Raw genomic sequence first — 23,174 nt, 5'->3', positions numbered from 1 at the left:
GAAACTAGTGAAGAACGAAAAATTTTTGTTATATATTAAAAAACAAACAACCAAAACAAAGCAAAACAAAAACAAAAAGAAAAAGAAAAACCGAAGGGAAAAAAAAAAAAAGCAGGCAGCAGCTCCCTCTGGTGGATAGGCTTGGTTTGATGGGGTAAGTCTTGGAGTCTGCTCTCAGAGGCTCCGCCCCTGCCTGAGGCGAAATGAGCAGCAGGAGGTGAAGTGCGCACCTTCACAGACTCAATTGTGGAGTCCCCACCCCCAGTCAGGATCGCGGTTGCAATGGGGAAAGGAAAAAAAACAAAAAGCAAAAAACCGAGTCTCTCTTAGTTTCCGATAGCTTAGCTCAAGAAGCTGTGCGCTCCTGGAAATCTGCTGGGAGCTCCCACATTCTATGCGCGCGCCTGGGCCTCCACCTGCCACCGACTCCTTGCTGAGGGTCCTGTTGCTGCGCGTCTTATTTCTTCCCTGTGGGGACCCGGAATTCGCGCAGTCCGTGCAGGGGGCGGGGTGTGCCGTGGAAATGCGGTCCGTGGTCCCGTTCCTAAAACCAAGTTCGAATTGCTCGCGCCTGGCGCAGTCGCAGCTCCGGGCAGCTTCCCGCCTCGGGGCGCGCCTCTCCAGAGCAGCTGCTTCTCACAGCCACAGGCGCCTCTGATTCGCCGGTGAGATGGCTTAGGGCTGGAGGCTGTTCCTTCTGCAGCCCGCTGCCCAGCAGTTATCTATGGAGTGGGTTTCTGTCTCCAAGGGCAGCTAAGCGTTCTATACCTCTTCCCCAGAGACAGTTCTATGAGCGCGTTCCGACTCTGTCTCTTCCCTTTGTCTCCCGGGCGCCCGGCACTTGTGCCACGTTGGGCTGGGGATCTTACCTCCCCTGCCCGTCTGGGCTGACCCGTCCTCAGATCTCCCCCGTTCGCCCCCACTCACTCAGGTATCTTTGAGGTTCTATTCCCTCTGGAGTTCGTATTTTCTCCTTCCGCTCTCTCAGATGAATGTAATATCCTTCTCAGTTCGAAAAACGGTGCGGAGGGAGTTTACAGAGCTCCCTTCCTCTCTGCCATCTTGGCTCCACCAACCAAGACAACCATTTTTGACTAATGATTAGACATTAATGATTAAGACATCTCTTACCTTAATGCATAGGAGAAATGCTCTATTAGGTCCACTGTTCCAACTTTGTTGTTCTTGCTCTTGGCAATACCCTTCCCTGACCCCTGTCCTGGAACTGAATATATGCAATCTTGCCCACAGCTTCCATCGGACTAAATGAAGAGCAGAAGGAATTTCAGAAAGTGGCCTTTGACTTTGCTGCCCGAGAGATGGCTCCACATATGGCGGAGTGGGACCAGAAGGTGGGAGTTTTCTTTATCACTGGATGTTCCAACAAATTCCGCATATGGTGATCCTTATCTTGATGTCCTTGTAGTCCTAATGATTCAGTGTTTATTCTCCACGCACAACTCTTACTGCAGATGAGAGTTCTGGTAATGGTATGATTCCTTTCCGAGAAAACATCCTCATCATCTTGTAGAAACCAGTTTTTAAAAATTATTTATTTATTTATTTATTTTTAATGTTTATTTGTTTTGAGAGAGTGTGTGCATGTCAGGGAGGGGCACAGAGTGAGAGAGAGAAAAAATCCCAAGCTCTGTGCTGTCAGCTAATGTGGAGCTCCATCTCCCCATCATGAATTCATGACCTGAGCTAAACTTGAGTTGGACTCTTAACCGGCTGAGCCATCCAAGCGCCCCAAGACCAGTAATTTTCAATTGTGCAAAGATGTGTATATTCTTAAAACCAAAGCAATTCTGCTGATAATGAAAAGAAACTTTAATGCCAGAAAACCAGTACTGATAGAATGCATTTTAACTGCTATATATAACAAATAGCCTGTTAAGGGAATACTGCACTCTCCCCAATGCAAACATCTTAATCTCTCATTGTGCCCTTTAAAGAAAAGTCCATCTGTGAATCACTTACTGATGACCCTGTTTTCTTTTGTACATAGGAGCTGTTCCCAGTGGACACAATGCGGAAGGCGGCTCAGCTAGGCTTTGGGGGGATCTACGTACGAACAGATGTAGGTGGGTCTGGACTGTCACGGCTCGATACATCTGTCATCTTTGAAGCCTTGGCCACAGGCTGTACCAGCACCACAGCCTATATAAGCATCCACAAGTGAGTGCCAAAGCTTGGTGAGCACACTGGAGTGCTCGTACAGGTTGACTGGGAAATTTCAGAAAAAGAGGGAAAAGTTCTTCTTTGAAAGTTGACTACTGTTGAGGAACTGACTGTAAAAGTTCACACTAGGTCTGCTATTGACTCTTGGACTTGAATCTGTCATGTTGTATGTTGCTTAGGTAGGGAATGAGGTCTGTCAGCCTTTTCTCAAATCCTAGATTGAGCTGACACCAATAGACTTCTGTAGGACAGCGGTCAGGGCCCTGATCCCCTCTTCCTCAGCCCAAAGACAAAGTCTTCAGGAATTTGCAAAAGTACGTATATGACTCTTTGATTTTTAGGGATCTCATCGAACCTAACTAGAAGTAGCATGAAATCCAAGTGAAAAATACCTTGACCCTGATTATCTGTGGGTAGTCTGTGCGGGAATATGTTTTAACCTAGGCCTTTTCTTTAAAGCTGAATTTTCTCAGTGGCAGTTTTTTCTTCCTACTCTCTCTTCTGCTTCACTCTACTTTGCTACCTGTGTTCTCCTTCTTCAGACCGTCCCCGTTCAGATGTTCTTTTCTTCATATTAACTCTGTCATTGTTGTTTCTTCCTCCTTCCTTCCCCCTCCCCCCACCTTTTTGGTCTTTTCTTCTTGATGTACCTGTCAGCATGTGTGTCTGGATGATCGATACGTTTGGAAATGAGGAGCAGCGGCACAAATTTTGCCCACCGCTCTGTACTATGGAGAAGTTTGCTTCCTACTGCCTCACTGAACCAGGTGGGTTTGCCACACTGCCAGCGAGACGGAGCAGGAGACACTGTTCAGGTGACTTCACTGAGCATTCCTTCTCAGCCTGTTGACACATATAACTATTATTTACCATGAAATTCGGTCTTGGGATAACCCATTCCCGTGGCCTGATGCCACAAGACTCAGAGACCTCTAGGCCAGAGTCTCTCCAGGCTGTAGACTGGAACTTCCTTATAGGAGACTCACTGCAACCCAGTGTTTTGGGAGATGGAAAATGGTCTGATTGCTGTCCACCAAATTGGATTGTTTTTACCAAATACAGAAAATTCCTTTGGCTGTCTGCATTTCAAAGCAGGAAACACTGAGTTGTTTGTTGTAAGGGAAGATTTCCTTGGAAGTGGAGCTGTGCTGGATCTCCCTTAACTTCACTGACTTTCTCTCCCACCCTCTTTGCTTCCTTTTGATCCCTGCCTCAGGAAGTGGCAGTGATGCTGCCTCCCTTTTGACCTCAGCGAAACGACAAGGAGATCAGTACATTCTCAATGGCTCCAAGGTACCTGCCTGCCCACCTTACAGAACAACTTGGAAATCATTCCCACCTTTCTGCTGATACCACCTGCTATCTGCGAGTTAATATTTCTGAGGACTCTTGGGTAGAGAACCTCTGACCTGTTTCCCTTTATTTACCTTCACTTTCTCTCTCTTTTTCTTCTTAAGTTCATTTATTTATTTTGAGGGTGGGAGAGAGAGCACCAGTAGGGGAGGGGTAGAGGGAGAGAGACTCCCAAGCACACTCCATGCTCAGTGCGGAGCCCAATGCTGGGCTCCATCTCAATGACCGTGAGATCATGGCCTGAACCAAAATCAAGAGTCAAATGCTTAACCGACTGAGCCACACAGGTGCCTTGCTTTCTCTTTCTTCTGATCTGAGTCCAGATAATTTCACTCATTTTTGTCCATCGTTTTTATAGTCTCATCAGCTAGATCCCTGATTCCCCAGTCAACACAGGTTCTTTTTCCCTTCTTTATTTCTGTGTCACCCTCTACTTCTTAGCAACCTACTGTTGGGAGAACCCTAATTGTTTCCCCAGTTGTTAGGCTACAGGAATGCATGTGTTTCCTGATCCTTGTGCACCCCCTCTCCAAATACCAGGCCTTTATCAGTGGTGGAGGTGAATCAGACGTCTATGTAGTCATGTGCCGAACAGGAGGGCCAGGCCCCAAAGGCATCTCGTGTGTAGTTGTTGAGAAGGGGACCCCTGGCCTCAGCTTTGGCAAGAAGGAGAAAAAGGTGAGTGGCTAATGGACATGAAGCAATTCAAGGTCAAGCAGTTAAAGAATCTGCCACCTGCCAGACCAACCTCTGTTCTAATTGTTCTGTTTAAGTAGGTTCACATTCCTGCTATCTTGCATTAGAGGCAGTTGCTTCTATTACAATTTCAGCAGGAGCATATGAAATAAATTAGGGCATGTCTATAGAAATATTATGCCACTGGCAAAAATGGTGGAGTTTGTCAATAAGTTTCACAAGCTGCCTGTCATTTTAGTGTGTGGGATTTCTCCATTGCCTGTCTTGCCTCCACTTTTGACCTGTGTTTTTCTTTATTTAATTTTTAAGTTTGTTTATTTTTGAGAGAGAGAGGGAAAGAGTGCGATCCAGGGGAGGGGCAGAGAGAGAGACTGAGAGAGAGAAGCTTAAGCAGGCTCCACACTGCTAGCACAGAACCCAAAGCAGGGCTCGAACTCACAAACCACGAGATCATGATCTAAGCCGAAGTCAAGAGTTGGACACTTAACTGACTGAGCCACCCAGCCACAGCCCCTGACCTGTGTTTTTTATCCAGTTTCTTATTTTAGTGCATTGTTTTAGCCCAGGAAGCAATACCTACAGAAGATCTGTTGATGACTAGAAGTCTGAGTAATGAAAAGCATATCAGCCACTTTTCTTCTTTAAATAAAAATAGAATAAAACTCACTGCAGATGATTATGGGAATTTCAATAATGTAAGAAGTAGAGTGTTTCCATAGGTGCTTTGGAAAGACATTTCTAGGATTAAGGATCCCTTAGCCAGGCTATGAACAGTAAAGCTGTGATTACATAACTAGCAGGTGGTAAAATGAGACCATTCAGATTTGTTAGGGCAGGTGACCAGAATTGTCATCTGCCTCCAATATGTACTGTTATAGTTAGGACTTTGGGGTAATGAAATGACCACTAAAAATACCTCTTTCATTGCTCCTTGGGGTTTCCATATTTCCCTTCATGAGCCTTACTGATATTTTATAAACTGCCCAACAGTTAGAGGTTTTAGTGCCCCTTCTCTTTTATAGGATGGTAGGTTTTTACTAGATTCCTGCTATGTACAAAGCCTGATGCTGGCTCCTGGGATGGTGAGGATACAGAAGTCACTCCTAGCCTCGTCTGAAATTATAAGACATATGCTGTCCTATGTTTGTAAGGTATATAAGCTGTATATGTGAAGATATACAGCTACAGGACATATTAATTCCAGGAATGTCTGCTTTGGGTCATATGACATAGACTGACTTACATAGTCAGACACATAATTTTACAGGATCGAGTTATGCTGATTCAGTGTCTGTGCTTATAAAGGAAGTGATGATTGTTTCAACACACAAAAGTAGTATCCACCTCAGTACTTGTGGTCTCTGTTGACAGAGTACCAAAGCTATCAAGTTTGGTGCCTAGAGAAAAGTTGCAAATAAGTTCCAGAAACAAAAAGTATATCTTTTCTCCCCTTCATTTTCTATTTCTCTCACTTTTTAAGTGCATACATTTTTTTTTTAATTATTGGTTTTGCTTTGTATATGTTTTAATGTAAGGGAAATCTGGAAGGACATCTCTTTATTCTTTCGACAGCTAGTGAGTGCCCACTGTGTGCCAAGCATTCTTCTGAACAGTAGGGATAAAGCAGTGAACAATGACCAACTCTGCTTCCATTAATTTAACCTTTCAGCAAGCAGGGCCAAGCCACTGACAGGTGAATAAATGAGATGCCTATCTGGAAGATAAGTTTCATCTGTTACAGAGGAGATAAAACAGGTTAATAGAATACTTATCGAAGAGAGCTTGAGAGCTTCTACAATAGAACGTGGACTCTGAGAGGTCATGACTTTTGTGATGAGATCCCAAGTGTATTAGAAGGAGCAACTATAGGAAGGATTCTGGGCAGAGACAACAAATAGATGACCTATTTGGGAAACAAACAAACACAAAAGTTCAGTATGGAAGTGAGCAAAGAAAAGAATGCTGTAGGATGAAATTGGACAGCAGGCAGGGCCTGAGGCGGAGAGGAACCATCACCCATTGATTCCCATGGGTGACCTGGCTGTTCTGGTGATCCAGGCAGCTGGTGTTTCTCCCTGTTCCATGCTATCTTTCCTGTATGTACATGCCTTGACTTGGCGTATTTAACACATTATATAGCTGAGAGCTTTAAAGTACTAGTTTTGCATTGACCTTGTGGAAAGGTAATGAGAACTTTATCTTGGATTTAATTGTTAATTTAATTGTTAAAAGGTTTTGTATAGAAGAATGAGTTTTGTCGTAGGAGGACTGGAAGTGAGGACTCTCAGAAGAGGGAATGAAGATAATATGTAGGACACAAGTCAAAAGTGATAGAAGGAATGGGCTCTAGTATTAGTGGTCCAGCAGTTCAGGGCCTTCAGAAAGCGAGAAGGGGTATCTGTTCTCATTGGCTGCAGCTCCCCAGGGGCCCAGATAGGATTAGGAAAGGAATTCTCTGCATGGGGGAGGAAAGTAGATGTTTTTATAGTAAGGGGTTAGAAGTGAAGAGGCAGCAGGTATTTGTTTGGGGCCCTTTAGAAATACTATTAAAATCATGATTTTTGTTTCAGTCTTGCTTTTAGGTGTTTATTTTGGGAGATAAGTTCTCAGGTAATCCCCATACAGGCCAATATTGGGAGGTTTGAGACTTGTAGAGATTATGGGAGCCTGAAAGAGAAGATCAGTGAGGACTCAGGTGACTTGGACAGCCTCAGGAGGTTTCATTTAAGTCAGACTTTGATAGAGATTGGTGATAAGGACTCTTCTCAGTAGAGTAGAATAAGCAAAATATGGATTGAAAAACCTAGTGTGGCACAGTAAGCAGACCAGTTTGGACCAATAGGTGAACAATAGAAGAGAAGGCTGGGAAAGAAGGATGTCCCAACTTATAGAAGCCCCTAAATGAAAGGTCACAGAATAAAGTTTATTTACCAACAGAGGGAGCTATTGAGTGTTTTAATGTAAAGAAATGGTCACATAAAGGCAGTAATATTTACAGAGTTACAGGGAAAGTAGGAGATTTTATATAGTCTTGTGCTTTTCAAAATCTGCCTCCCTAAGCCTTGGAATTCTTTGAAAACTTGGAGTACCTTGAAGAAAAGATGAAGGGGATCAAATAGTGAGGGCCTTTATCTATTAATATATGAGGCTTCTGAATAAGATTTTATTTGAAGAAACTGGCTCTGCTGGCTCTCCAGACCAGTTCTCTTACATAAAGGAAAACCGAGATCCCAAAGAAACCAAGTGGTTTGTTCGGAGATGAATACAGATAGTTTCATAACATGGACTACTTCTTAGATACTCAGAATTTTCTCTGGGCTCATGGCTGGCATATTCAGGGATGTCCTGGTAAATCAGCTCTCTAGGAAAAACAAAAACCACCAACCTGCTATCACAGAATGCCACGTTAGAAAAAGACGTGTGTAATTGGTTCATGTGAGCTGCTGACAGCACATCATTAGATCTCTCTGTAGCCAAATGCTCAACCAGGTATTGCCAGCAAGTGAGTGTTATTCCTCTCATCTAATGATAACAATCTTAGAAGAACACTAAGCGTTTAAACAACTGACTGTTGTTCTTGATAATCCTTACATTATCCTTATGTAAGGACAAATCAAGTAATCCTTATAATGTCTGTGTTTTTCTTTTAATGTTTATTTTTGAGAGAGAGAGAGCACTCAAGCAGGATAGGGGCAGAGAGAGAAGGAACAGAGGATCCAAAGGGGCTCTGTGCTGAAGGAGAGCCCAACGTGGGGCTCAAACTCACGAACTGTGAGATCATGACCTTAGCCAAAGTTGGATGCCTAACCGAGTGTGCCACTTATGTGTCCCCCCTCCCCTTCCTTTATTTTTTAAGAATGTACTTATAGAGGCACTAAAAACAAGGACAATCCTGCCCCAGTCTTCAAAGAAATTGTGAAAAATGTTTGTGGATAGGTTAATTTGGTAAAGTAAACATTAGAAAGCAGATGATATATTTAAAAATACTTCACTGAAAAAACAATCTATGACAATTGACAAGTGTTTAAGTCTAAACTTTTGTATTTTCTCTGATTTTAAGTTCTCAAGGTTTAAGTCCCAGGATAATGAAAGCTGTGCTTCTCAGGGTTTCATCAACAGAGAATGGTGCCCTAAATGCTGCCCTATCGGGCAGCCATACAGTCCCTGCTTTTTGCCAGGTGGGGTGGAACTCACAGCCAACCTGCACCGTGATCTTTGAAGATTGTGCAGTCCCCGTGGCCAACAGAATTGGGGATGAGGGCCAGGGCTTCATCATTGCCATGAAAGGACTGAATGGAGGGAGGATCAATGTTGGTGAGAACACAGCAGGATGGGGCAGGGAGGTAGTGGGCCCCAGCAGGCAGCCCTGTGCTGGCTCACTTGAAATGTTGGCGTTCTTCCTTTCCAGCGTCCTGCTCTCTAGGAGCTGCTCATGCTTCAGTCGTCCTCACTCGAGACTACCTCAACGTTCGGAAGCAGTTTGGAGAGCCTTTGGCCAGTAACCAGGTCATTCCCCAGATGCCCCTGCATTTGCTTTCAGCTCTGCATGGGACCTGCTTTGTGGTCCACCTCCTCTAGGAGGGTGAGGCTGTTACTTCTCGTTGGAATTCTGCCCCCATCTTAGAACTTGTATTCTAATTTTATCAGTAATCTTTTTCAGGAGGTGATATTGAAGTGCAGGGTAAGTGAAGTGCTCTTAGAACTCTCTGTAGAAGAGGCAGGAGACTTTGAAGCTTGGGGTCACTTCGAAAAGCTACCTCATCAGAGAAGGCTTATCGAGGTCCCCAGATTAGGTGCTGGTCTAAGCTTGTCTATCTCGTCTGGTTCTCTTCTCCCCTGTTGCTGCAGTACCTGCAATTCAAACTGGCTGATATGGCGACAAGGCTAGTGGCCTCGAGGCTGATAATCCGCAGTGCAGCCGTGGCTCTGCAGGAGGAACGGGAAGATGCAGTGGCCCTGTGCTCCATGGCCAAGCTTTTCGCTACGGATGAATGCTTTGCTGTGCGTGATGATGCCCTCTGGCTGTCTTGCGGGGACAAAGAGCAGCTGCTGGGTCTGGAGGATGTTGACAGCCACTAGCTAACTCCTCAGATTCTGCAGAGATTGCCTTGGGGCTTAATGATATAAATGAACAAATGAGAAGTCTGCTTGGGAGCTGATTTTTTACCTGCCCTGTGCCATTACTTTCTCCATTGTGGCACCGTCATTCTAATGAGACACTACATTTGGAAGAAGGTTCAGTGCCTTCCCATGCCTCTTGTTCAAATTTAGCCCTATGCTGTGTTTAAAATGTCAAGGGCAAAGCCATTTCCCCCTGAGGCTATGTTGCCCCTCGCTGACACCATGGCTTCACATAATCCCAGCCAAAGTGCTTGTGGGCAGCCCCTCCCCTGCAGATAATACACAAGAAAAGCAGAGCTCTCTGAGTTGCCTGCCTGGTGGGAACTGCTAAGTTTCGTAGCTGTTGTCCAACCACACAGAATACAGAGCCCCTTTTTGAACTTGGCTGGTTATCTGTAGTTGTTCTTCCTCATATTTACATCAGGCTGCCAGTTTGGGGGCGGGGGTAGGAGAAACCACTTATTCCACAGTCTTCTCAAAATCGGAGATGTCTAGTCCCTATCTTCCTGCAGATCTGCAACCAGGCGTTACAGATGCATGGAGGCTACGGCTACCTGAAGGACTATGCTGTTCAGCAGTATGTGCGGGACTCCAGGGTCCATCAAATCCTAGAAGGTAAAAATTGCCAGAAGCTGTTCTCCAGAATGGTTACAGGGTCACCACTTTCCTTGGCCGGTCTGTCCCCATGCTGGCTAGTTCTCCCGGTTCCATCAGGCTGCCCCGTCTGTCTTTTGCCTTCCTCCTTCCTCTTTTTCGTGACCCTACTCTGTAAGCGCCTATTGGTGCCATACAGAAGCACTATTCTGGGAGTCAGGAACCTCTGCTTTGTCACCAGAAATAAACTGTCAAATCACTCCATTTCTCCTCTTTTTCTTTGCAAACTTTAGAGAACACTCAAAGTCAGATAATATTTGACAAAGCATTTTGAAAACTGAAACAGTAACTGTTCTTTACTCTCATAAAGTACTTGTTCTCAAGGATCCCAAAACTTCTGTACAGTAGTTAACTGACCATATGTGACCCCATTAGTTCACCAGCAACCTCTATGAACTCATGGTATCTCTATCAATATGATTAATGGATTTTAAACTATATCATATGGGTGTCTTGGCAATCACAGACTGGATTGGGCTGGGAAATGTGTAAGTTGTTGGAGTCTGACCCAGAGCATGGCCTTCTCCAAACTATACCAGTGACTCCTGTCCGAGTTAGTGTAGGCAGGCCAGGGACGGTTACATTGTAGGAGAGTCAGATGGGGCAAAGGCTTGTCTACATGATTTTCAGTGATGCAGTGTGGGGCTGCTTCCATGGGGCATAGGAGAGGCTTGTGGGCATTGGTCTCTCTGCTGTTTTCAAAGCATTCTTCTTAAATCTGAAGAGGTGTGTGAAAACAGATTGCTGGGCTCCATGCTCAGAAGTTCTCACTCGGTGGCTCCTGGTAGGCTCAAGAACTTGCATCTCTCACAGGTTTTCAAGGGAGGCTGCCACTGCGTTTCTGGGAACACTACTCTGAGACTGAACCCACTGCTCTGTTAGGACCAAATCACAGGCTTCTAAAAGTTAGAGTTCGCTTTCTTCTGCAAACCTCATCCCTGAAGCACATCAACGAGCTCAGTCACTGGTGCTCACATTCCTCTGGTTACTCCTGTGATTGTTTCCTTCCTCAGGGTTTATGAGTGCATCAGACTTCACCTTTATTCTAACTCTGCCTTTTAACCTTGCGAAAAGAAATGGGAAAAGCCAGATACATAGATTTCAGGCCATGCCGTCATCCACTTCTAGAAAAATTGGAACACTGGTCTTGATCACTGTTTTATTGTGGACTTCGTTACTGGATAAATACGAAATTTTAGACTTGATTTTAGTGGAGATGTGTGATTACTCATTCCTCATGGAGGCTTATATTTCTCTTTGCATTAAAACCCACTGTAAAATGAAGCAAGAAACTGACCCCCTACTTTCAGGGTACGAGTTTTTGTTTGTTCTTTTAAAATTCAGTGGTTTTGTTTATTTGTTTGTTTTAAGATTTTATTTTTAAGTAATCTCTATACCCAGCGTGGGGCTCAAACTCACAACTGGAGACCAAGATTTGCATACTCTACTGACTGAGCCAGCCAGGCCCCACTAAAATTTATTTTTCTGATTACCAGTGAAATTGGTATAATTATTGTTGAAAACTTATAAAATATAGGAAAAGTAAAAAATAAAAATCACTCAGGTTTCCACATTCAGAATTAGTATTTTAGACTCCTTTCGTATGTAAGTCCACTCCTTTGGTGCTTTTTCTGTGCATTGTAGATGGATCTTCTTTATGTGAGGTATAATGGCCATACAATATTATAATAGTTTCAGGTGGACAGCACAGTAATTTGACCCTTGAAACAGTTTGAGGAGGAAAGGTATTAACTCTTCTTTAATGTTTGGTAGAATTCACCTCTGTAGCTCTCCAATGCTCGACTTTTCTTTGTTGGGAGGTTTGTGGTTGCCAATTCAATTTTGTTACTACTAATCAGTCTGCTCAGATTTTTTTTTTTAAGTAGGCTCCATGTTCAGTGCAGGGAGTTCAGTGTGAGGCTTGAACTGACATCCCTGAGACAAAGACCTGAGCTGAGATCAAGAGTAGGACGCTTAACTAACTGAGCCACCCAGGCGCGTCCAGCCTGCTCACATTTTCTCTTTCTTCCTGATTAAGTCTTAGAAAATTGTATGTTTCTAGGACTTTATGTGTTTCTTTCTTCAGGTTTTACAGTTTGTTGACATTACCATTTTTTGTGGTAGCCTCTTAACTCCTTTATGTTTCTCTGGTGTTGGTTGTAACTTCTTGTCTTTTATTTCTGATTTTATTTATTTGAGTCTTCTGTTTCCTTAATACGGCTGGCTAGGGGCTCATCAATTTTGTTGGATATGGTGGGTGGTATCTGCTTGGAGGGACATCTATCTGCTGGGTTGCGTGTGTTAGGCAGGGCACGTCTGCTGGAGAATGCCAGGGTGGGACAAACGGTGCTAGCAAGTTAGGTGGAGAGTGTCATATCTTGTTCCCACAGGCATCTGGCTAACTAAGCTGTAGGAGTACAAGAAAAATGCCCTTGCCAACACTTTGGTTCCCAGAGAAAGTTTCTACAGATACCTGTCCCTCTGACACACACTCAAAAATTTAAAAATTAGTCATTAAACCTCCCTTATATATGGCCTATGGGCTTTTCAGACAGCTACTGCTGTGCTGAGCTCCGAGTGACTGATAACTATGTGTGGGCCCTTTAAGAGTGGTGTCTCGGGGCACCTGGCTTCGGCTCAGGTCATGATCTCAGGGTTCAGTTCCTGGGTTCGAGACTCTATCCCCCACCCCAGCGTAGGACTCTCTGCTGACAGCTCAGAGCCTGGAGCCTGCTTCGGAGTCTCCCCTGCTCGCACTGTCTCTGTCTCTCAAAAATAAATAAAAAACATTAAAAAAAAAAAAAAGGTGGTGTCTCAGTTTCCTGTAGTTCCCTGGCTCTCCTGGACTTAAGCCCCACTGATATTCAAAGCCAGACAATATGAGGCCTCATCTTTCTAGGGAAGATCCCCAGGACAGGGGGTGCCTGATGAGACTTGAACTCCTCACTCATCAGGAAGGACCTCCACACCTGTGATATCTTCCTGCTTGTGGGTCACTGCGCTGTGGTGTTTTGGCTCCTGACCATCTCTGCCTCTCCTCTCTCCTCAGTGTAACATTTTCTTTATATCAATAGCTGTTCTGCTAGAGTTCAGGTTGTCATAGTCAGTTGCGCTGTATGTAGTTTCAGCCTTAGTGTGTCCATGGGAGGAGGTAAGCTCAGCATCTTCCTACTCAGCCATCTTTCTCTCTCCCAGGAAAGGTGTTTTTAAAGGATAAATTTATTCCTTATTTCGTGACATTTTTCTGTATTTTGAAAAGCAGTCTGTGGTAATCCCATCCCTTTCAGCATTAAAGCAAAAACTGTAGTTTACACCTACTCCTACTCTGAGTGAGGCTTGGAGCACCCTAGTTAGACGTTTATGGAGCTCTTAGACTTTGCCGCAACTAATCCTTATTCTTTCTCTCCCTTCCAGGTAGCAATGAAGTGATGAGGATGCTGATCTCTCGAAGCCTGCTTCAGGAGTAGCACCCAGACTTGATGTTCAGGCGTGACAGTTAACATACAACTTGAATCAGCGTTGAGTGGTTTGTGTGGACTGTTATGTTACAGATGAGTCATGGATTAGATTGGAAGCCTGAGCTCTTTCACCTGGATCCTTCATCTGTGTGTTGGGAGCAGTATCAGCTAAAGGCCTGGGACAGAGTCTTGAGCAGAACTGGGGGAGCTGCCCTGATTGGCTGTGTCACAAGAAGACATACTACCTTGCTTTCCTAAAGCAGAGAGGTGACCAGCAAAGAGTCATCACCAAATCAGTGTCCTTTTTTGGATCTACATTGTCTTGACTTGTGTGCATTTTTCTGGTTCACTGAACCCCACTTCCCGGGGGTCTGGATATTTCCATTGAGGGTTTTCCTGATTGTAAAGCAAAGGTGTGGGAGAGAAGAAATGGAGAAACAATGTCCTCCTATCATTTGCTGTCCTCTGTACCTCAGCTAAACATGCAGAAGGTTTTCGTAGGTTGCATTTTCTCTGTAGTACTGCTGTGAATGTGAATCATGATAAAATGAGTATTTGGGCAATCTAACTCCTAAACTGTGATTTAAGAGATACCCATGCTTGTGGACTTGTGAACATCAAAGGCTGAGATTATGTGGAACTCTGAATATTTGTTATATTCTTTTTTAGAAGTGTATGATCTAGGAATGGTATTCAGGTTTCTATAACCCTTTCTGATAAATACTTTGAGCATATTTTTTTCTGCATTTTTGTTTCCTTTCTTGAAGTTGCTCCTCTTTATAAGTACTTTAGTCACCACATTGATAAATAAAATCTATCCCCCTCAGCATTATCTCCAGTTCTGTAGAAGTTAGTTTTTATTTTTTTTAATTTTTAATGTTTTATTTATTTTTGACAGAGAGAGAGAGAGAGAGAGAGAGAGAGAGAGAGAGAGAGAGAGAGAGAAAACGAGTGGGGGAGGGGCAGAGAGAGAGAGAGAGAGAGAGACAGAATCTGAAGCAGGCTCCAGGCTCTGAGCTGTCAGCCCAGAGGCCGACGTGTAGTTTGAACTTGTGAACTGCAAGATCATGACCTGACCCAAAGTCAGACACTTAACTGACTGAGCCACCCAGGTGCCCCGAAATTAGTTTTTATTTTATCCTCTACGCCTCTACAACATTATTTTAATTTTGTGATATTTAATTAAACATTTAACTAGATTTTGGAATAATAAAAAATCTCTTCTTGACCACAGTAGCTTGTAAAAAATAGGCTCCTTAAATTACTAATGGAATTATTTATGGGGTATCGGGGTGGCTCAGTCAGTTGAGCGTCCAACTCTTGACCATGATACTGGCTCAAGTCATGATCTCACAGTTTGTGAGATCAAACCCCACGTCGGGCTCTGAGCTGACCGTGTGGAATCTGCCTGGGATCTTCTCTCTCCCCTCTCTGCCCCTTTCCCGCGCATGCTCCCATCTCTCTCTCAAAATAAACATTAAAAAAAGAATTGTTCATAATTTATGAAAGTAGATTTAAAGTAATATTGAAATGGAGACTTTTTGGAGAACTTTGTTATAAATGATCATAACAAGTGCTCATCATAACAAGTGCCCTCCTTAATCCCCATCATCAATTTAATCTATTCTCCCATGCATATTCCTTCTGGTCCGTTTCTTGGTTTGCTTTTCTCTTTTTTTCCTCTATGATCATTTGTTTTGTTTCTTAAATTCCACATGTGCATGAAATCATGTGGTATTTGTCTTTCTTGGATGGACTTACTTCACTTAGCATAATACTCTTTAGCTCCATTCATGTTGTTGCAAACGGCAAGAATTCATTCATTTTATGCCTCAGTAATATCCCATTGTATTTATATACTGTATCTTCTTTATCCATTAATCAGTCAATTAACATTTAGACTCTTCCCATAATTTGGCTATAAACATTGCTGCTATAAACATTGGGTTGCATGTTTCCCTTTTAATGAGAATTTTGTGCCCTTTGGGTAAATACCTACTAGTATAATCAGTGGATGGTAGGGTAGTTCTATGTTTCACTTTTTAAGGAACCTCCCTACTGTCCTAAACAGTGGCTGCACTGGTTTTGCATTCCCACCAACAGGGTAATAGGGTTCCCCTTTTTCCTCATGCACACCAACACCTACTGTTTCTTGAGTTGGTGATTTTAGCCATTCTGACAGGTGTGAGGTGATAACTCATTGTAGTTTGGATTTGTATTTCCCTAATAATGAGTGATGTTGAGCATCTTTTCTTGTGTCTGGGGCTCTCTATAGGTCTTCTTTGGAAAATTGTCTTTCCATGTTATCTGGCCATTTTTTAATTGGGATTATTTGTTTCTTGGGTGTTGCGTTTTATGAGTTCTTTATGTAATTTGGATACTAACCCTTTATCTGATATGTCATTTGCAAATATCATCTCTTATTCCATAGGTTGCCTTTTAGTTTTGTTAATTGTTTCCTTTGCTGTGCCGAAGCTTTTTATTTAATAAGGTCCCTATAGTTTATTTTTGCTTTTGTTTCCCTTGCCTCAGGAGACCTCCCTAGTAAGAAGTTGCTATGGCCAACATCAGAGAGATTACTGCCTGTGTTCTCCTCTAGGATTTTGATGGTTTCCTGTCTCACATTTAAATCTTTCATCCACTTTGAACTTATTTTTGTGTATGGTGTAAGAAAAGTGGTCCAGTTTCATTCTTTTGCCTATTGTCCGATTTTCCCACTGTTTTTTTCCATTGGATATTCTTTCCTGCTTTGTCAAAGGTTAATTGGCCATATCTTTGTGGGTTCATTTCTGGGTTTTCTGTTCTGTTCCACTGAGTTACATGCCTGTTTTGTGGCAGTACCATACTATGTTGATCACTGTGGCTTTGTAATGTAACTTGAAGTGTGGAATTGTGATGCTTCTAGCTTTGCTGTTCTTTTTCAAGATTGCTTTGGCTGTTCAGGGTCTTTTGAAGTTTCATGCAACTTTTAGGATTGTTTGTTTCAGCTCTGTGAAAAATGCTATTGGTATTTTGATAGGGATTACATTAAATGTGTAGATTGCATTGAGTAGAATAGACATTTTAACAATATTTGTTCTTCCAATCCATGAGCATGGAATGGTTTTTCCATTTCTTTGTGTCATCTTCAATCTTTTTCATCAGTGTTTTTATAGTTTTCAGTGTACAGATCTTTTACCTCTTTGGTTAGGTTTATTTCTAAGTACCTTATAGTGTTTGGTGCAGTTGTAAATGGGATGCCTTCATTTCTCTTTCTGCTGCTTCATTCTTGATGTATAGAAATGCAACAGATTTCTGAACATTGATTTTGTTTCCTGTGACTTTACTAAATTTTTGTATCAGTTCTAGCAATTTTTTGGTGAGTCTTTTGGGTTTTCGATATAGAGTATCATGTCATCTGCAAATAGTGAAAGTTTTATTTTTCCTTGCCAATTTGAATGCCTTTTATATCTTTTTGTTGTCTGATTTCTGAGGCTAGTACTTCGAGTACTATGCGGGCATTGTTTGATCCTTGGCCAGAGTGTGGCAAATCTTAACTAGATGTGCTCTAGTCTGCTTGATAAATGAGTCCTGATGCTACTTCTACTAGAACTGGTGCCTGGGCGAACTCTCTGGTCAGGAGACATGGTATGGGCAGGGCTTTCTACTGGTCTTTTGGGAAAAGGCCCTGCTGCACTGGGACTGAGGCAAGCTTGACAGAGTGGGGCAGTCCCACCAGAGCACATGGTGTGGGATTTGGTGTAAGCAAGTTAGGCAGCCACTATGGGTAATGTCTTGCTCCCCGCAGGTGGCTCTGTTTTTGTGCTGAAAGGTGGGGGAGGGAAATGACACCAGCCAGCTCCTTTGTTTTCAGAGAGGCATCTCTGTGAAAGCTTCCATTCAGGGAAACACTCTAAGAAGAAAGAATAATCTCCCCTCTCTGTGACCCATGCATTTTTCAGATTGCTCTTTCTACACTGTCCACCTGTGGGTTGTTCACTGGACTGCCAGGAACAATGCAATGCCCTTAGGAGTGTATCCCAGCCATGCCTGCTGACTTTTAAAACTCCAGGCTTTAGGGATGTGCTGTGGGCAGGTCCTGCACTGGTCTTCTGGGGAAGGGTCTTGTGCTGGGATTGAAGCAGGTTTTACTAAAAAGGGCAGTGGCACCAGGGCACAATGCTGAGTAACTTGGAGCAAGCAGTCTAGTTGGCCAGTGTTGGAGCTGAACTGCCCCCTAGGCATTCATGCTGAGGAGCAGTGGAGGGAAATAGCACTGCTGACTTGTTTTTCCCCAGAGAGGCGTCTCTGTGAAGCCTGCCTCTCTGGTATGCACTCCAGAAGAAGCGAATTATCTCTCCCATGTGTGACCCGGGTGTTCTTCGAATCTCTGTTTCTGCACTGTCTCTGGGTTGTTTGGCCACCTTCTCTCCAGGAGCAAGTCAGTACCCTCAGGCCTCGATCCCAGCCAAACCCACTGACCTTTACAATTCCAGTCTTTAAGCCCCATTGGTTGCAAGAACTTAACAAAAGTCAGCTTCTCTCATTTTCCCAGCCAATGGCTTTGACTAATGTTCTCATGCATTCCCCTTTGTGCTCTTCTCTCTCTTGCCTTTCTCTTTGACCACAGCTCCCTCCCCTCTGCAGCACCCATGATCCGTTTCTCCCCTAAACCATCTTCAGTTCCTACCTTTGATGTGGCTTCTTCTCTCCCTCTAGTTGTGGTGTTTGTTCTTTCAGTCTTTAGGTTGATTCCTGAGGCATGTAGAATGATTTGATAGTTACCATGCTCATGAGATGAGGTGAGCCTAGGGTTTTCCTACTCTGCTGCCATTTTCTCAAATTCCTAAAGGCCTTTTTAAAAAAATTTTTTATTCATTTTTGAGACACAGAGACAGAGCATGAGCAGGGGAGGGGCAGAGAGAGAGGGAGACACAGCATCTGAAGCAGGCTCCAAGCTGTCAGCACAGAGCCTGATGCAGGGCTCGAACCCACGAACCGTGAGATCATGACCTGAGTCAAAGTCAGGCACCTAACCGACTGAGCCACCCAGGCGCCCCCTTAAGGCCTTTTTAACAGCTGTAGTGCAAGGTCTATAAAGGAGAGAGCGTGATCTGGCAAAAGTGAAAAAGTAGGAAGTGATTCATGAAGACGGTAGGAATTCAAATTAAACTTTTATGAAAACATAAAATATTTAAAGAGAACCAAGAAAGTCAGTTTCAGACAGAAAACGAGAAGCAGAAAAAGTGCAGCTTTTGTGTGGGAGCTGTTTGTACCTTTCTTTTGTTGAGCTTTGAGCTTGGCATGGGACAGAAAGATGTAAGTTGATCTGGGTGGAGACTTCTGAAAACCAAAGTGTGGGTTTTATTTCATAAGTAGTGGAGAGGCACAGAAGGATTTTAGTGAAGATATGATGAGAAAATTCGTTGATGAAAACATTCTGGAATGCACATGCAAAATGAATAAGAGTGGAGAAAGACAAAGAAGAAAGGCATACACAATCCATAGGTTCTAGAAGTAGTCAGGTATGAGGCAATTTGAGCCTGAACTTGGAAGGTAAAGAAAAGAGGAGAGGTAAGCGCATATTAACCCAAGCTTCGAATGTTTGTTGTGGAGCATGAAACATGAAGATCTCCTTAGTAATTGGGCTGCTTTCTGGCATTCAGTTCTGAGAGGCTTCTGTTCAGACTTGAAGCAAAAATAGGTATTATATTGCTATCTATTTGTGCCCCTCATAAGAGGTTGATGAAATGCTATTTATTACAAATGCAATTCACACTATCACCCCCAGCTGTTATTCAGCCTAGCAAGGGATCTGATGCTTGCAGCAAGAACACAGGGAAAGTCAAGTTAATCTCTGTCACTGATCATTTATATCATTAATAAAATCAAATGAAGCAGAATAGAATGCCTTAAGGAAAACCTCTGTGCCAAGTGCTATATTAGGTGCAGTGTATATACAGATAACCAAACACAACTTAACTTCAATGGCGTTTATGGCCCTAGAAAGCTAACAACTAGGAAATATTTCAATGTGTGACAGCAACAACAAACAAACATGTTTACAAAGTCCTTTGGGTTACAAGTAGTCTTGTGATCATAACATGATGACCTCAGTCAAAACTGGATTTTCAAGTTGTCTGAACTTTTCAGTATCTTTTAAAACTATCTCCCATTATAGTACTCTTACAGTTGAAGAGAAAATCTAATTGCTCTGATTACACATATATTTAAACAGAAGAATGTTTAGACCACCTATTAAAAATTTCATCCTTTGTAGATTCAATAAATTAAAAATGCCTTATTTACTTATCTGCTTTAGTGTTTATCTGGTTATACTTTTTTTGTATTTTTAATGTTTTATTTATTTTTAAGAGAGATAGAGACAGCGCGAACAGGGGAGGGTCAGAGAGAAAGGGAGACACAGAATCTGAAGAAAGGTCTACGGCCTCTCTGGTTAGACTTTTATTTTAAAAACACCAGGGCCCAGCAATTACACTACTAGGTATTTACCCAAAGGATACAAAAACACTGATTTAAATGGGCATATGCACACCGATGTTTATAGCAGCATTATAAACAACAGCCAAACTATGGAGTGAGCCCAAATGTCCATTGACTGGTGAATGGATAAAGATTATAAAGATTATATGTGTGTGTGTGTGTGTGTGTGTGTGTGTGTGTGTGTGTATCCCCACAATGGAATATTACTCAGTTATCAAAGAGAATGAAATCTTGCCATTTGCAATACCATGGATGGAGCTAGAGTATATTAGGCTAAGAGAAATAAGTCAATCAGAGAAAGACAAATACCATATGATTTCATTTATATGTGGAATTTAATAAACAAAACAGATGAGCACATAGAAAGGGGGGAGGGAGGAGAAAGGGAAGCAAACCATAAGAAATTCTTAACTATAGAGAACAAACTGAGGGTTGATGGACAGAGGTGGAGGGAGAGGGGCTAAATGGGTAGTGGGCATTAAGAAGGGCACTACTGTGATGAGAACTGGATGTTATGTGTAAATGATGAATTACTAAATTCTACACCTGAAATCAATTTTACCATATATGTCAGCTATTTAGAATTTAAATAAAAATTTGGAAAAAAAAAAGAAACTAAACGCAAAACAAAACAAAACAACAAAAACAAAAAACTATTAGGACTCCTCCATAGGACTCCTTCAAAGCACTTTCCTGCCAATTGTCTCATAGCTCTCTTGATTTTCACAAGGGCTCCTTGCACGAATGGGTACTTGAGATATTTGTTGTGTTAAATTGACCTGAATGACGAGTAACAAACCCTGCTGAAAACAGCAACTGCCAATGTTGCTTTTCAGTTAAAAGACTGGGCTCTGAAACTAGGCCCCCATATCTGGATTTGATTGCCAGCTTTGCTCCCTAACCATGTGACCTTAAGAAGAAACACTTAAACTCTTTGTCCCCATTTCCTTATGTGTACATTAGAGATAATAAAGGCTCCTACCTCATAGAATACTTGATAAATCGAGTGAAAAAATTTGTATAAAGATCTTAGAACAGAGCACATTAAGCACTCTCAAATATTAGTAGATACCATAAACCTCATTTTATAGATGAGCCTAGTGAACTCTAAGGAGGTTAAGTGGCTTCCTCAAACTTACACTGGTGGCAGGCTAAAGGTTTTAGACATATCTCTTCCAAAAACCTTTAAAAAGTTAGAATTAAGACTCGTATTCAGTTAGTGCTGAATATCAGATATTTCTGGTCTGCCTCTCTTCCAGGTAGGTAAGTGGCAGGTTTGCATTTCTCTTTTGCCAACTTTACAGAGATGTGTAAGCACATAAACATATTTCTAAGATTTTCCCCAGGATCTTACAAGGGAATCAGCTTAAGCTTTCTTAGCACCACAGTAAATTCCTATCATCCATCCTCTTTGCTTTATCTGAATTTACCATGTATATTCTTCTACCCAAAATTTGTTCCTCTTTGGCACTCAGGCTGTTATCCCTAAGAATTATGATCAGCCAAACAACATGTGAATGAATGAAGGACACACGGTGGAGAGTCCCAAATATCACTGAGTAAAGAAATAAAATAACCAAAGGCACAACAAGAGAAACCAAGAGACACCATTAAAAGAAAACTTTCTGAAATGACAGGCCCTGGACAGTCAATGAGCCTCCTTTAATAGAGTCATACTAATAGGTGCACATTGCATAACAAGCTTTTAAAACTGATGAGACAAAAAGCTAGTCAAAATGATAAAACAAAAGAAATCTCCTCTAAAGAAATTCCAGGAAGAAGTCACAGCCACAGAACCGCTCAAAACAGATATAAGCAACATAACTGAACAAGAATTTAGAAAAATGGTCATAAAATTAATCTCTGGGCTTGAAAAAAGCATCAGAGAAGCTATTGATACAAAGACTAGAGACCTTCAAAATAGCTGTGATGAGTTAAAAAAGGCTATAAATGAGGTGTCTAATAAAATGGAGGCAGTCACTGCATGGATTGAAGAGGCAGAAAGGAGAATAGGTGAATTAGAAGACACAGTTATAGCAAAAGAGGAAGCCAAGAAAAAAGAGAGAGAAATTGATAAGGAGCAGGAAAAGAGAATTTGAGGCCTGAATGATACAATCAAATGGAACAATATTCATATCATAGGAATTCCTGAAGAAGAAGAAAGAAAAAAAGGACCTGAAGGGGAGCTTGATCAAATTATAGCCAAGAACTTCCCCAATTGGGAAAATAAAATAGACATTGAAATCCAAGAGGCACAGAGAACTCCCTTCAGACGTAACTTGAGTTGACTTTAGGCACAACATATCACAGGGAAACTGGCAAAATACAAAGATAAAGAGAGAATTCTGAGCAGATAGGGATCAAAAGGCCCTAACATACAAAGGGAAACCTATCAGAATGGCTACAGACCTATCTACTGAAACTTGACAGGCCAGAAAGGAATGGCAGGAAATCTTCAATGTGATGAACAGAAAAAATATGCAGCCAGTAATTCTTTATCCAGTGAGCTGGTTATTCAAAATAGAAGGAGAGATAAAGGTTTTCCCAAATAAACAAAAATTGAGAGAATTAATCACCACCAAACCAGCCCTACAAGAAATCCTAAGAGGGACACTATGAGGAAATGTTGCAAGGAATACAAGGTACCAGGGACAATACTACAAACATGAACTGTACAGAGAACACAATGAATCTAAACCCACATTTTGCAATAATAACACTGAATATAAATGGACCAAATGCGCCAATCAAACAACACAGGGTAGCAGAATGGATAAAGGAACAAAATCCATCTATTTGCTGTTTACAAGAGACTCATGTGAGACCTGGAGACACCTCTAGATTGAAAGTAAGGGGATGGAGAAATATCTATCATGTGATTGGAAATCAAAAAAAAAGCCAGAGAACCCATACTTATATCATACAAACTGGACTTTAAAGGCAGTAACAAGAGATGAAGACATTATATAATAATTACAGGGTCTCTCCATCAGGAAGAGCTAAAAATTATAAACATCTATGTACTGAATTCAGTAGCACCCAAATACATAAAAACAATTAATCATAAACAAAAAACAATCTTATTGATAAAAATGTGTTAATTGCAGGGGATTTTAATAATCTACTTACAGCAATGGATAGATCAACCAGAAAGACAATCACTAAAGAAACAATGGACTTGAATGGCACATTGGAACAGATGAAATTGATATATTTAGAACTCTACAT

General features: G+C 42.1%; 1 protein-coding gene across 1 annotated transcript in view; it reads left to right on the top strand.

Moving 5' to 3' along the window:
• The window catches only part of ACAD8 (acyl-CoA dehydrogenase family member 8), a 16,177-nt gene extending 1,888 nt beyond the window's left edge, over nt 1-14,289 (top strand). The window contains exons 2-11 of the mRNA XM_029956025.1: nt 1,252-1,352; nt 2,009-2,178; nt 2,839-2,948; nt 3,398-3,474; nt 4,075-4,212; nt 8,409-8,544; nt 8,639-8,736; nt 9,079-9,231; nt 9,864-9,966; nt 13,420-14,289. Coding sequence (XP_029811885.1) covers nt 1,252-1,352; nt 2,009-2,178; nt 2,839-2,948; nt 3,398-3,474; nt 4,075-4,212; nt 8,409-8,544; nt 8,639-8,736; nt 9,079-9,231; nt 9,864-9,966; nt 13,420-13,472 — 1,139 coding nt within the window. The 3' untranslated portion in view covers nt 13,473-14,289. The remainder of the gene's footprint in view (nt 1-1,251; nt 1,353-2,008; nt 2,179-2,838; nt 2,949-3,397; nt 3,475-4,074; nt 4,213-8,408; nt 8,545-8,638; nt 8,737-9,078; nt 9,232-9,863; nt 9,967-13,419) is intronic.
• Nucleotides 14,290-23,174: the final 8,885 nt, after the last annotated feature.

The sequence above is a fragment of the Suricata suricatta genome, chromosome 11 (genome assembly GCF_006229205.1).
Source record: "Suricata suricatta isolate VVHF042 chromosome 11, meerkat_22Aug2017_6uvM2_HiC, whole genome shotgun sequence".
Classification (NCBI taxonomy): domain Eukaryota; kingdom Metazoa; phylum Chordata; class Mammalia; order Carnivora; family Herpestidae; genus Suricata; species Suricata suricatta.
The sequence above is the reverse complement of the archived record's forward strand: the minus strand, read 5'-3'. Positions and strand labels throughout refer to the sequence as shown.